At 38.8% G+C, this 15,899-nt stretch overlaps 1 protein-coding gene across 1 annotated transcript; it reads left to right on the top strand.

The window, feature by feature from the left end:
* Positions 1-3,053: 3,053 nt before the first annotated feature.
* Positions 3,054-15,801, top strand: hpcal1 (hippocalcin-like 1). Its single transcript, XM_063495155.1, has 4 exons — positions 3,054-3,340; positions 9,171-9,638; positions 10,706-10,811; positions 15,393-15,801. The coding sequence occupies exons 2-4, from the start codon at positions 9,261-9,263 to the stop codon at positions 15,488-15,490; spliced, it is 582 nt and encodes a 193-aa protein (XP_063351225.1). The 5' UTR covers positions 3,054-3,340; positions 9,171-9,260; the 3' UTR covers positions 15,491-15,801.
* The last annotated feature ends 98 nt before the right edge of the window (positions 15,802-15,899 follow it).

Raw genomic sequence — 15,899 nt, 5'->3', positions numbered from 1 at the left:
AAGATTCATGAAGCAATGTGTTCATTTTGGGAACAAGTGAGGACTTGAACTTCAAATAACCCCAAACTTTCATAACAGCATGAATCTCTGATGGTTCACTCACAGATTAATAATGACCCAGTAAGATGAAGTAATATATGGAAAAAAGAGAACATATTTCATTTCTATTGCTCTTTCTCTATTTTGTGTTTTTGCATATAAACCTGCTAATCACTCTGGAGACTAAGGCAACCTGGATAGCCTCTGTAGGATGAACTAATATTTGCACTCACCAGTGCATCAGTTAAACTGTCCTCGTAACAGGTTGGATACATATTTTTTTCTCAAAAACTTCCTCAGTTCTTCATTGCATAAATTCAACAAGATGCTGAGGACATTCCTCTGAGATTTTGGTCTATATTAACATAATACCATCACAGAGTTGCTGCACAACCATGATGCAAATCACCTTTTCCACCACATCTCAAAGTTGCCCTAATAGAAGCTCATTAGACCAGACAATTTCTTTCCAATTTGTTATTGTCCAGTTTTGGTGAACCCAAGTGCAAATTATATCCTCACTTTCCTCTTCTTAGTAGACAGGAGAGATGCCTTGTGTTGGCCTCTACTGCTGTAACCAATCTGCTTCAAGATTCAGTGTGTTGTGCATTCATAGGTGCTCTTCTGCATACCTTGGATGTGACGAGCAGTTGTTTGAGTCACAGTTGCCTTCCTGTCAACTTGAAGCAGTCTGGCCACTCTCCTCCCATCTCTGACATCAATAAGAAATTTTCATCAAGAGAACTGTTGATCACTGGATATTTTTCTCTTTTGGACCATTCTCTGTAAACCCTAGAGATGGTTGTGTGGAAAAATCCCAGTAGATCAGCAGTTTCTGAAATAGTCACCCATCAGGCACCAGAAACCATCCAACATTCAGAGTCACTTAAATCAATTTTTTTCTCATTCTGAAGCTCAGTTTGGACTTTAGCATATCGTCTTCACCATGTCTGCATGGCTAAATTCATTAGGTCACTGCCATATGATTGTTTGATTTAACATTTGTGTTGACAAGCAGTTACAAGTGTAGCTAAAAACGTGGCCAATAAGTTATACACAGAGGGATTGGAGATTAGTCACAGATGAAAGTGATCGACTATAGGTAAATCTAATGAGGCATTAGTGAAGCAATGCAGACAAACACAAAGGGAATAAGACAGCCAAAGCAATGCATGAACAAGACAAATGAAACAAACAATAATAATAAATAAATAAACAGCAAAGACTCATGATGCCAGAGACACAGAGACAGTGTCGTAAAATCAAACAAAATAAAACGCTGTAACATCCAGTTAAGAATAATGATCTTGAAGAGGACTGTGCATAGAAACACTCCTACAGCAAATAAACAGCCCGGTCTCCTCCTTTAAAAGATGCCCATCAGCCTATTTTCAGCTTTAAGAGAGGAATACTTACCCAAGCTGAATACCAGCAGATTCCAAAACTGTTGGTGACCTCTAGTGGATCATTACATTTCTGCAGAAAAGGAGAACGCTTCCCTCTCTGCATGACTACACCCAGCTCTTCTGTAGTCACCTTAAAAAATGTGTACTATATTTAAAACTGACAACAAAATACACACAACTCTGTGTCTTATCTGACACACACAGCTTATGCTATTTCCTCGTCTATCTATTTGAACTATCATTACTGAAAATAATCAGTTTTAAAACCTTGTTACACCAAGAATAAATCCCAGTGAAAACGGTTATTCGATTATGAGACTATCAGGGTCCACTTGTTTGTTTTAACCAGACACTTGTATGCTTTCTTCTTCCTACTACTTTCCTACTACACATTACTTGAGGTCTATATTTATGTAATAGCCAGGTAATATAAGCATGATCACCCCCTATTTACATAAAAATTATGTTTTACTTCTGAAATTGTTTGACCTGCAGAAGCCTGAAGTAATATGATATGTTATTTAAAGAATACTGTTTTCCTTTCCATCCGCACAGTCCAGCATCCACAGCTTTGTTTCAATATTGAGTTGCACATTGGCAGCAGCAACAAAAGCAACCTCAGACTGCTATATCACTGCCTCCAATCCCCCCCTCCTGTATTGTACCCACTCTAAGGTCAAGATAAACACTCCATGTGCTTATAGAAACAGGTGTCAGGCTTCAGGAAGACACACACACAGAGGCAAACGCACGCAGTTAATTATTTATCTTCTCACTGAATTGCTGACATATACACCATCCCGCCTTCAGTGTCACTTTAACCAGCGCAAGAGAAGTTACTGCTATTGATGCCGATGGACCAGTGTGCATCTGTGCTGAGGCTGAAAGAGAAGACTTATACGGGAAAGCATTGAAAAGAGCTTATGTCTACGTCATTAATACTTAATTCTGCAAAGCAATTTGTCCGGCAATATTACAGGGACTTGTATATATATACACTTGATATAATGATGCTGTTTCAATTACAAGGAATAACATGTTGTATACTGTTGTATAATGGAACTTAAAATACATTTTCCACAGTATTTACAAGTAAGCCTGGAAAACTGTCGCCTACAGGATGCCCTAGCCTATTCCAGAATAACTTTTAAATCACGTTTGTTATCGTAGAAGTGTTTATTTAGTCTATTTCTGACCAAGTCTCTACATTTTCCCCCAGATGTGAAGCGTTTATTTTAGATATTGAGCTAATAATAGTCTCCGTTGATAATTTTCCACTGAACTGCTGCGACAGTTCCTTACAGTGAAGCTGCGAGTGTGGAGGGATCCATTCAGTGTATCAGGGGGAGGGATTTAAAGTATTACTTAAACACTACAAAACAGGAAATCCCATTAAAATGTTTTTTAAAATACATGTCACGGTCATTCTGGCTTTTACTAAGTGTCCCCTAGATTAAACTGCTATTGTTAGTAATTCTTCAATTGATGGAGAAGGTTCAATCCCTCTCCGGGACGAAGGAAACCCCCCCAAGGAACAATATGGCACATTCGGATGAAAACCAAGCTGGGTGCCACATCTTCCACTAAATGATAAAGCCGCTACACCGGGAGCTGGAAGCAGGACATACTGAATAGAAATAATAATAATAATAATATTAGAAGACTATCTTGGAAGAATACTTACACGCTTTTTCATATCTTTTCTTTTGTCTGAAAAGTGTTTGGGTGACTCGAATATTTTCTCTCGCGTTGGAGTCGGTGGGAGGAGGTGTGAAGTTAAACTACTGCAAGTTAACGGTTAAGTTCGACTGCTGGTGACGCCTTACAGTGGGAAACGTGGGCTTCACACATTTACTCTTTCAGCCGGAGGACCCATAGATACCTTCAGGAAAAAGGTAAGTTTATATTAATTTTTTAGAGACATTTCTCGTTACTGTGAAGTCCACTGTGCTTCAGTGGCTACTCTACACTGGACTGCTGTGGCAATTTCCCCAAGACAGGACTACACCCAGTTAAAACACATCTCATCTGCCCTGGGAAGTTGCTCAATTAAAAATATTATCAAAAATGCAGCTTAGTGGCTCACAAGTCTTAATACAGACTACATGCTGCAAAGAAAACCTGATCAAATGTAATGCACTGTTTTATTTAATTTATTAGTCCTTTATTTATCCAGGTGAAAAATCTAATTGAGATTAAAAATCTAATTTCCAAGCGAGACCTGGAATCATGGCAGCAAAAGTCAAAAACACATGCACCACATAACTACATAACAATTAAAACATATACAATATTCTGTACAAACATGTAAAAAAATATACAGTATCAGATCATTAAAGTGATCGACTATATGCATCTGGCTAAAGAAAAATAGCCTTAGACAAGGCACATTGAATAATATTGAAGCACATGTATTAAATGTATGCGGAAGCACATAAAGTAAATCAAAGGTAACAGACAATGATTTGTGCTTCATAAAAAGAGCAAACATGTGTTTGTCCAAAAATGCTTGTGATTAGGATCAGTAGATATTATAATAAACTAAGAGTGTGGCTGAATGTGTGGGAGGGGATTTAATTCATCTTGGTTTGATCTTTTTTTTCAAGGTTTCATGTATAAGTGACATGAACTAAGTATCAAATCAAGTTTTTAATTCACAGCTTGCCTAAAAATGCTACAGAAACTGGTAAAATGTTAATATTATAAGTTCAAATACTCACTGCGTGACATCTTAGAAAAAATAAAGACCTGCCAGCTCCTTTTCTTACTATGGGATTGCCATCTAAAACACTGTCTTGCTAAATATTAAAAGCCTACTCCTTTCATCTACTATTTCACACTATTGTTGCTGTTTTTCGAGTTAATTTCACAAGTTTTTTTTTTTCAGATAAAAAGACCATAGCTATCATGTGAAGAGTACGCATCCAAAATTAAATACACCCACTCACCAAGTGTTAAAGTAATAAAAATACACATAATAATTTTGCTGTTGTAAGCTTGAGCATGCAGAATATCTAGATTAGGTCCAGTGCAGTATTATGATTGGTAATATCAAGCGATGAATATGATACTAATGTTTCAGATTTAAAAGCAAGGAAATATTAAATGCACACACACACACACACTCGAGTCTCAATATATCTTCTGCCCTGCGTGTGCCCCAGATTGACTGTTACACTGCCTTTCTCATAAGCTGTAGCACTACTATACTGTTGCCTTGACTACTGGTGTGTCAGGGGACCTCATCCTGATCCACTGCAATGATTTTCTCTGACATGAGTTCAGAGAGACTGCCACGAAGCACCGCTGAATGCGAGAATAACGGGAGAGCTCATTTTCTCCTTAGCTTATAAATACCTCACACCAACTCCTCAACCACCTGATGGAGTCCCAGTTACCAGTGGTTCATGTACTCGAGGCTACAGCGCTGCTCTGCTCATCCACTGCAGAGCAGGCTAAAACGGGCACGCTTTCTCTCTGTGCACTGAGCCATATCAGGTTGTTTGGATTACATTCCCTTTAAAAGAGGCACGATGCAGAGAGCATTAAAAACATTCTGTCAGTCGTGTTTATCCAGAGTTAATGAAGGGAAAAGGTTCAGTGTGAGCCCGCTTGCAATATAAAAACAGGAGGAGTGGGGATGTCTGTTGTATTTGTACTGATTGACAAATGGAAAACCTAACAATATTCACTAAGAATACTAGTGGATGTTCACTGTTTAGAGGCTTTGCCTGAAAATAAATTAAAACAAATACTCAATTGTATCCTTTTTAAGAAAAAGTAATTACTTATGTACATTTAGATATGACTTTAAGCAGGAGTTGTCTTTTGATTCCCACGCTCACTAACAACTGGTGGAAACATAAGCATGAACTATTCACTCTGTAAACACCTAAGAACAGATATATTTAAACATATGCATGCTGCATCTCTGTATCTGACTGTCATTGTAGTTTCCTTCCTGTTCTTCATGAAATAATGAGCATGTGGGAAAGAATGTTTTTTTTCTTTGTTGTGACATAGCCCTACTCAGGAAATAAAGTGGGTCTAAGAATGGCGAACAGCAGTGAAACGGGTTTACAGGAACCCCCGCTGTAGCCTTGGGGAGGGGGGATGCATGCTGCACCGGAGCTTGTGTGAAACAGTCTCATTAGGCGGAGAACCCACTGGAAAAAAGTGGACCATACGGAACAAGGAAGGCTATGGGGGTTGGGGACAGGGACAGGATCTGTTGCTGTGTAATCTAAGGGAACTGCAAACACTGAATGTGAACTGGCAATCTCGAGGGGCTGTAGTGTATCAAGCAACGGTCACAAGACTGTGTTCAGCTCACCAGCTCTGCAACCCCACCAGTCAAGGCAGAGAAGACTTTATTTTCCCTGAACCACATCATTTCCTGAGTAATTCTATGTGACAACAAAGAAAAACACTTTATTAAAACAGCCTTTGAAATCCCAGACCAAAGCTTGCATGCATAAGTAGGAATGTTTTAAATGTTATAAGCAGTACTGCAAATCTATTTAATCACTTTATTAAAGGAAATTACCAGAACTTGCAGCAGGTAAAAAAAAAAGATGCTTTTTGCAGGAATACTTTTAATGCAGTTAACAGTTTTAATGAAAAGAAAAATATGTTATGATAAAGAATATTTTAAAAATGCCTAATTACAGTGGCAAGGGTTTGTTTTGGTTCTTGATGAACATATTTCAGAGGTCACTGCAGTCTGTAAGACTGTTTTGCAACCCGCAGCCTTATGTAAGTATGTTGCTATTACTTACTAAAATAACTAGGCTAGAGCACACGCTGTTGCAAATTATGAGTATTTTCTCTTAGCCTCAGAGGATCTTGAAGCATGAGGGTAGCACTTTTTCCATCTGACAAGCTGTTGTGTTTCATGTGGCTTTGTGTTTGTTTGAGGGAATAAATAGCAACGCCCATATTTATGTCTACTCCGGCTCAGCCTGCGCACTGAGCTGTCCTGGAAAAGTCCATGTGACACAGATCTGAGGAGGTGCATCCTGTTGTATGTTAAAACGGAAGGACTATAGTCAGGCCTGTAGAGCAGTGTGTGATTTATGCTGTGGTCCAGTTAAAACAGAGGCAGCAGACATGATAATATATTCTCAAAATAATAATCACCTTTTCTCTAGTTGCTCAGTGCTGCTGTGAAATGTTGAAGTGTCTGAGACACCACAAAATGCTATTTTGTGGTCATGTGTTAGTATTTTTCTATGCAACAGGAGGCAGAAGACTTTCACTCTGTTTAAGCCGTATAAGCAATAATAACACCTTGGCTTTCAGGACAGTTAGCTGTTTGGTCGATCAGCCTGGTCACTGATGGATGGATGTGTTTCCATTCAATTTTTTATCGACATCCTTCCCAAAGGATGAATCTTTGTGACTTTAACGATTGCCAGATTCAGCCCGACACTGCGGCAGGGTGGTTAGCACCGTTGCCTCACAGAGAGAAGGTCCACCAGCCAGCCGGGGACTTTCTGTGTGGGATTTGCACTTTCTACCTGTGGCTGAGTGGGTTCTCACCAGATACTCTGGCTTTTGCCAAAGACACGTTTGCAGTTCTAAATTAACTGTAGCAGTAGCAGTAGTATCCTTCAGTCAACAGATACGCACTCGTGAACTCACACTTAGACGCTTCAAAGTTTTCCAAATTCCTAATTTGGGAATGCAGTTTGCATGAGAAAAGAAAGCTGGATTGAGAAATTAAATGTGTTATTGTGTTGTACTTTGATTTATTTTTATCTGTCCAGAAAGCTGAGTGACATAGTTCCTTGTTTGACTTACAGACCTCTGTGTCATTCTGTGACTTTGATTCATAAACCTACAGGAAATTACACCTGTCTGGCAATTATAACAAATATGCCGTCTGTTTCGAAAGGACCTCATCCAAATTCAAGCCGCTCTCATTTGTTCTTCGCCAGATGGATCGTTCTGTTGCCAGAAAGACAGGAGCGCTGGGGTCCCAGTAATTGAAAGAGAGAGAACATGGGTACAAAGCTTCTCTCCCATAAATTCATTATATCAGCACAGAGGAGTGGAGGTGTTATTCAGAAAGATTATTATATAATTGCACTGTGGGTATTAGCAAAGCAGCTCATATAGTATAGCTGGAAATAGTTTCTCTTCTATGTGTCATACTTTTTCCATTCTTTCTTCCTCCCTACCCCCGCACATCTCTCTTTCTGTCCCTCCCACTCACACTTTACCAGATGCATGTGAAAGATTAGCTCAGGTTTTGGTCAGTTTTTCCTCAGTTTTCCAGAAAACGTTATAACAAATGTGAAAGTTGCTTTCTCGTTCTGTCCCACGGAGCCACAAACCAACCATGCTAAAAGAAAACTTGAGGTAATTCCATAGAATCAAACAGACAATTTGTAAGTAAGAACATTTTCCTTCTACAAAAAACCCCCCGAAAACAAAACAGCTGTTTCTTCTTGTTATTTTGGGGGGAAAAGTCTGGCACATTCTTAACACCTTCCTCACTTAAAATAAAGATGCAGACATATACATGATGACACCTACATCACACATTTTCTCTGAAAATGTCAAAACCTTTTTGCTCACCGGCAAACACATGTCAGCGTCTGCTTCATAATGAGTTTTATGCAGGAGGTTTTATTTTGGATGTGATGTGTTTATGCATCCTCATATCACCAATCATGAATATCCCTGTATACATGAATAAACAGATTTTGCAGAGTAGAACCATGGAAACAGAAGCAAACCACGGAAAGCAAACGTGAATAGAACCAGGTGGTCAAATACTTCACTGGCTTTGTCTTTTCTGTACGTATTTATAGCAAGCGCTCGTGTGTATGTGTTAGGTTAACAGGTATGCTGCATTTAAACACTGACACATTTAAGGAAAATGAAAGCAGTAAATACAGGACATTAAAATAAAATCACAGCAAGAACATAGACAACAGTTAAGAACAGCAAAGTGAAGAAAAGAAAAAGAAAAGACAAAGAGAAAAGTTTAACTTTAAAGACCTCTTTCAGTTATTACACACTTATCTCTTTTTTTTTTTACCTTAACACTGAATGTTTAATGTCTTGAAACAGGGTGTGTCTTAATGTGGTTTCAACGATCGCTCGTTCTGCAGTGGCATCTTTGCTGTTGTATTTTAAAACCAGTGGACTTGTCTATGGACTGACTTGGATGCTCATTTACTTGCTCTCTGAGTTTGCTCTTTAATCATTGTGTCAATTCCACCTTCTTAAAATCAGTTAGGAGATTCATTTTCCCATGAAGGTGAGGATTATTGTCAAAATGAATGTTTGGCCTTCTCAGTGACAACAGTCAGTATCAGCCTGACCTTTTAGAACGTGGCTTTATTGAGAATTACAATGCCCCAGGACACTTGTCCCTCTACCATGCAGTGAAAGGTCGATAAATTATCACCATGCCTGACAATTAATACTGTATCCACGGAGACCAGACCACCCCCTTGCTCCATACACATGTGTGCACACACATAGTGTTTTGTTAACATCTGCGTTGTAATCTTATCTCTATTTTTTTTTCTTGTGTATGGACCCTGTTTGAATTATCCAGACTTTTTCCCCCTCAGCTTGTTTGCCTGAAAAACATCCTCAGAACATGTTTTCTGATGAAACGCTGCTGCAAACTGAGTGGAATTATTGACCCCATGAATCATTTATGATATTCACACAGGGATATTAATGAGGGTTATTGGTCCCCTGCAGGAGCAGAGGAAGCTGGAAAGTAAAAGCACAGGAAGTGGAGGATAGGAAACACCAGCCCTGCTATCGCCCTGCCTGCAAAGGTGCTTTGTCATGGGGAAACAGAACAGCAAGCTGCGGCCCGAGGTCCTGAACGACCTGAGAGAAAACACAGAATTCACTGACCATGAGCTGCAGGAGTGGTATCGCGGCTTCCTGAAGGACTGTCCCACCGGCCACCTGACTGTGGACGAGTTCAAGAAGATCTACGCCAACTTCTTTCCCTACGGAGACGCCTCAAAGTTTGCCGAGCACGTCTTCCGCACTTTTGACACCAACGGCGATGCTACAATCGACTTCAGGGAGTTCATCATAGCCCTGAGTGTGACGTCTCGTGGCGGGCTGGAGCAGAAGCTACGATGGGCCTTTAGCATGTATGACCTGGATGGGAATGGCTATATCAGCCGGGCAGAGATGCTGGAGATAGTTCAGGTGAGGACATACTATGTGCTGTGTGATTGATACGACAGAGCAGAGGTTTTATGTGTGTGTGTGTGTGTGTGTGTGTGTGTGAGCTTATCACATTTTAATGAACAAAATCTAGACAAATAACAACGAGAATTGGAAAATAAGTCAAGAGAGTAAATTAGCTTACAATAAACAATCACTTTTTACATTTTTAACACTTTTACTGTATATAAGACAATGAAATGACATCATTTCCTTCTATCAAACAATTTTAGAAAAGATGTAAAATACATTATATAAGCCAAATAATTACTACATGCTGTTTTTTCTTATATCAGCAATAACTAGAAATATTTATATTATTCAATCATTCTTTTTATGACTGTTAATAAATAAATAAAGTTTAGCTCTAATTTTTGCTGTTATATGCACTTTAGCCTTCTGGTAATGGCTGTTTTTAGGTTCAACAGTCATCTGCAGGCTGTCCTTTCTGTTTTCCTTATCACTGTGGCTATATTTACTCTTCCAATATGGTGGGCTGAGCAGCCTGAATATTGGCTTAGTCCTTTGTGCTTGTGGAAACAAATAAATGTGAAAAAATAAAAATAAAATAGAGACATTGCACTGGGATCGCACCAGCGGCAATACTAATGAGTGCTAGGACAACACCCATTTAAGAAAATATTGTTTGTACACTAAATAAAGGTATCACATATAGGGAGTAATAAATACAAATGAAGAAAGAATGATGTGGAAAAATAACAGAAGCTGTGCTGTTGCAGCTGGCAGAAAGCTTTCTGTTTTCCAGAATGACATATTTCTCTCCTTTACTTAATCAAATTTTAATATTATACAAGCAGATAAGTGAGTTCAGAAAGACCTACTGCGGGTGAAACGGCAGGATCTTTTGTTGTCAGACCAACATCATTATCTGCTAGCTAACAGAAAACAGGTCAGAGCTTTCAGACAATATAAGCAAAATGATGTCAGTGGAAACGGTTATTTTTCATCAGTGCGCCCTAAAAGCTTCACGCACGTAGCCAGCAAAATCAATACACACATCACAGGAGTCATTATTGTCTTTTTTATAGGCAATTTACAAGATGGTGTCATCAGTGATGAAGATGCCCGAGGATGAATCAACACCAGAGAAAAGGACAGATAAGATCTTTAGACAGATGGATATTGACAATGATGGTAAGGCTGGTGTCTTATTTCCATGTGCTGTATACATCATTGTGAACCAAATTGTTCTTTTCACAGTAAATAAATAAATCGACTTTTTATTAATGCTTAATCAGTATGCTAGTCATGCATCTGGTCCCGCTTTTGCTTTCAGAGCTACCCCTAATTCTTTGTTGTGCAGATTCAACAAGGTGCCGAAACATGCCTTAGAGAGGAATATTGCTCCATATTGACATGACAGCATCACACAGATGCTGCAGATGTATTGGCTGCACATCCATGATCCGAATCTCCTGTTCCACCGCATCTCTGGAGGCTATTTGAGTACAGTGAACTCATTGTCATGCTCATGAAACCAGTTTAAGATGATTTGAGCTTTGAGGAATGGTGCTTTAATCCTGCTGGAAGTAGCCATCAGAAGATGGGTACACTGTGCTCATTAAGGGATAAACATAGTCAGCAATAATACTCTGGTAGGCTGTGGCATTTAAATGTTGGTATTAGGGGACCCAAAAGGAAATAACCCCCACACCATTACACCACCAGCAGCCTGAACTGTTGATACAAGGCAGGATGGATCAATGCTTTAATGTTGTGCATGCCAAATGCTGACGGTAAAAACCTGAATTTCGTAATCAAAATCAACTAATCAGACCAGGCAACATTTTTCTTTAGTCTAATATTGATGAGGCTGTGTGCAAATTGAAGCCTCGCTTTGCTGTTTTTATCTTACAGCAGCGATCCTCTGCTGCTCTAGTGCATCTGCATCTAATTCAACATGTTGTGCATACAGATACTCTTCTGCATACCTGGATTTATTATAACTATTATTATAAACCAAGTTACTCTGGCCAGTCTCCTCTGAACTCTAAAATCAACAAGGCATTTTGGCCCAGAGAACTGCCGCTCACTGGATATTTTCTCTTTTTTGGACCATTCTCTGCAAACCCTAGAGATGGTTCTGTGGGAAAATCCCAGTAGATCAGCAGTTTCTGAAATACTCAGACCAGCCTGTCTGGCACCAACACGCCATGCCACATTCAAAGTCAGTTAAATCACCTTTCTTTCCCCTTCTGATTCTCATCTTCTACTTCAGCAGATCATCTTGAATTGCTGCCATGTGACTGGCTGATTAGATGTTTGCATTAACAAGCAGCTGAAGAGTTGTAGCTAACAAAGTGGCCAGTGATTGTATATTTGGTGTGTAAACCACCTGATAAATACTGTTTGGATAGTTATTGTAAAGTTGTGACAAGTGTTGTTGAAACTTTATTAATGGCTAAGAGATGCTGTGAACAGTATCGATAAACATTACACTGATAGCTACTATAAAACTAAATCTGATGTTTATATTAACTTTTCAAGAGTGCATACGTAAGCAGGTTAGGTGGCTTTAGTGAAACCAAAAGATTGTGGACTTCTGGTTTTAGTTTTAGTCATTATTGAGTTCTGTTTTAACTCATGCTTTACTTTTGTTTTCACTATCGGCTTGGTTGGATATGGCCACAAAGAAAAAGAAAGAAAGGTTAGGTTTAGGAATTGTAATTACTAAGGGTACTCAGTCCATCAAAAAAGTGATACCAAGGGGTCTTAAGTGTGACTAGTTGGTAGTGCAAATGGTCTCACTACTGCCACAGGTGCTAGACACCTTGTGTTTATTCTCTGAGACACCAGCAGCTGTTACCAAATAGCAGTATTTGATGCCGTGGGAATAAGGACAGGTTGACTGATTACAAATTCAGACCAAATAATATTTTTTTAAGTTAATTTGCTTATTTTTTATTATTTATTTCTCCCTTTGTGCCAGGGAAAAGAAATTTTTGTTATAACAATAACTGACCTGACCTTTCAGCTCTTTATTAGGAAATTAAAAAAACAAACAAATAAAAAAAACACACAAAACTGCAAATGCCTTTTTCCCCATGTTCTGATGTAGTGTTTAAAATACAATATTAGTGGATACCAATGTTAAACAGGTATATCTAGTAACAGTCAGTTTACATTTTATTAACATTAGTTATGATAAATATAAAAAAAAAAACATATAGTACTGTGCAAAAGTCTTGAGCCACCCCTCATTTCTTTATATTTTGTCTCCAAGGAGTCAGACTTTTTTTTGGTAATTTTTAGTAGTCTTAAGCACTTTAAAGTTTTCTAGGCTTTTTATTTGGACAGTAACTGCTTTTTCACTTGTTTTCAGTCCTGTCCTTGAACCTGACACCTTTTTGGGGGGTTTTGTTATCTTGTTAAGCCACTAAGCACTGACATATGAATCAAGTATTAAAAAGGGCACCTACCTAAGACGATGGACTAGTTTTGTGTTTACACATAAAATACAACTTAGCCAAGGGTTTTGAACTGGATTTTTAGGCACTTAACAGCCTGGTGCAAAAACATACAATATCATTTCATTTCTTAGAATCCAATTAAAATGACAAACATAACAAAGTTTGACAGGCATACAGTAGTATTTTTGAACAAATAACGTTTACTCCTGAAGAGCTCCTAAAGAGAAATCCAGGCATATCTCTACATGGTGTGCAGTGTGTACTTAAAAAAATGTGAGGAAATAGGACAAATCATCTAAGCCAGCATGCTCCCTTTAGCGTAGTCATTACATTGAAAGTCTACTCTTACCTCCACACTACTAACTTAACGTAGTATTAGCCTCCTCTCTTCTTTTGTCTTTGGCCAACAGTAACATAGTTTCCACCGTCACCCTCTTGGCTAACAGCATCTGTCGTAGTTAACCTGAGCACAGACCAATCTGATATGGAAATCTCATTCTTGATAAGAATGAGATTTCCATACAATATGTCGATTTTTCGATATTTCCACGAGCACGTTTGATTTGAAAAACTTTACACCTGCCCATCCTAACACAACCCTCCCCATTTTTCTGGGCTTGGGACCGGCACTCCCCAGACCTCAACATTATTGAAGCAGTATCAGATTATCTTGATAGAAAATGGAACAAAATGGAGTGAGCATCCAACGAAGAGCTTTGAATGACCTTTTGGAGGCCTGCAGAACTTTTCTTGAAGTCTACTTAAAGAAATGAAAAGAAAACTTACATAAGAGAGTTCAGTGTGGGTGGTCAAACCAAATATTGACTTTCTGACTCTTCAAACTTTTTTAGGGTATAATATAAAGGGTTTTTGCCCTTTAATATTTATATATATTACACACACCATATGTATGTATTTACCTTTATGTTTGCATGCTTCAGTATTAGTGTAGTGTTTTCCTAGCAAAGTATAAAGAAATTAGGCCGCATGTGGCTCAAGACTTCTGTACAGTTGTCTGTTGTGAAAGATTACTTTTGTAACAGCTGTTTACATGATAAACCATGACTTGCAGAACACTTTTGGCACTTTGATTCATGTCATATCACATGAAGTAGTTATGATTGGCTCCCAGCCTGGTGATCCACAGGCTTACCATAAATGGGTTGACACTTAGAGTGACTTGAATGATACATCAAAAAATGCACTTTCCTTACTGAATCTGACACGTCACAGCTCAAGATATCTGGAGCTATGATGCTGGGCAGGAGTGTTTTGTTTTGACATTGTGAAGGTCAAGCTCTGCCTCAGACAGACATTTTAAGACATCATGTGATGCCATATGCCACGCCTGAAACCACAGCTGCAGAGGAGGGTAGAGGGTAAATTGCAGGCTGCACCCGCGATGCTCAAGGATGTTTTTTCCACATACCCATGAAAGCTGGAAACTGCATTGAACTACTTTACTCAGTTTTCCAAGGACCAAAACACCGTAATAAAATTCTGCTGAAAGCATAACACATCTGAAGCTCTAAAAAGAAAGGATGTTCCTGGCATCACACAATCTCTCAAACACAGGCCACTTGTCATCATAAAGTCCAAATTTTACATTTTTTTTGGATGGTGTCAGCGCCACCTGAAGGTAACCTAACAAATTTAAAATGAATATTTAAGCCCTATAAAGCTAACTGGCTAATCACAAATCAAGACCACTGAGGAGCTTGGGGAAACCTTACCTGATCTTTGCTTAGGTTGGGGCACCCACTGCCTTCCTGTTAGTCACAATATTGGCAGTAGTAGCACTGGTGTGATTGGTCACACCAGACCCAGTAAGTTACAGAGTGAGTGAACCTCTTATCTAATGCTATTATGTAAGAAAAAGTAGGTGTTAGACTCAAAAAAGTGTAATTTTCTACTGTTTCATCTTAGAATAAAAAAAAAAATCTTTTAAACAAAATTAAAGTACACCTGATATGTTTTTACCTAATTTCTGTCATATGTATACTATGAGAGTGACGAATGCTCGGGTAAAACATGGTAAAGGTTTCACATCTCTCATGCAGAACTGCACTCCCATAGAGTTATATACATAGAGCAGCGTCACCTGCTGGACAAGAAACATGATGGCTATGAATACCATGATTCTGGCTCAGGTCCTGTCTAATTTATTTTCAAACTACTTAATGCAGTGTTATTTGTCACCATCTCAAAAGAAACATCAGTAGCTGATTTTTGTGGGTAGTTGCTGCATGTAAAACATTTTCATGTGTTACTGCTCGTAACTGATATTTTTTTCCCCCCCCCACAGGCAGATTGTCTTTGGAGGAGTTCATTAAAGGTGCCAAGAGCGACCCGTCCATTGTCAGACTGCTGCAGTCGGATCAGGGAGCCTCTCGTCAGTTCTGAGGACACAGTGAAAGTGATTACACCCTGCAACTCATGCACACCTACATCCCTCCAGCTTTGTGCCGCTTGTTCTGGCTCGATCTTCATCACAGCCCCTCCTCCTTTCAATTTAACACTCCATGTCTTAATGTTTACATTAATGTACACTTTTCTGGTCACTGTGGCTTTTTTCCTCTGTGGACAATGAAGTGGATTTTCAGTCAAGGCATTTTTTTTTTGTGCATTTCAATACGTCTCGTTTCGAATACCCGTTTGCTGTAAGTGCCATATCTTTTATTTATGCTTACAGGATTATATGCTTTCAAGTATTATGACTCATGTTATACTAAGAGGAAACTAATTAAATCACTTAATTCTATTCAATTTAATTGTTAAAATGTGGCTTATTGTTGTTCAAGATAACAGTAGC

The sequence above is a fragment of the Pelmatolapia mariae genome, linkage group LG15 (assembly GCF_036321145.2).
Source record: "Pelmatolapia mariae isolate MD_Pm_ZW linkage group LG15, Pm_UMD_F_2, whole genome shotgun sequence".
In the NCBI taxonomy this organism is placed as follows: Eukaryota; Metazoa; Chordata; class Actinopteri; order Cichliformes; family Cichlidae; genus Pelmatolapia; species Pelmatolapia mariae.
This window is presented reverse-complemented; position numbering and strand designations above follow the sequence as displayed.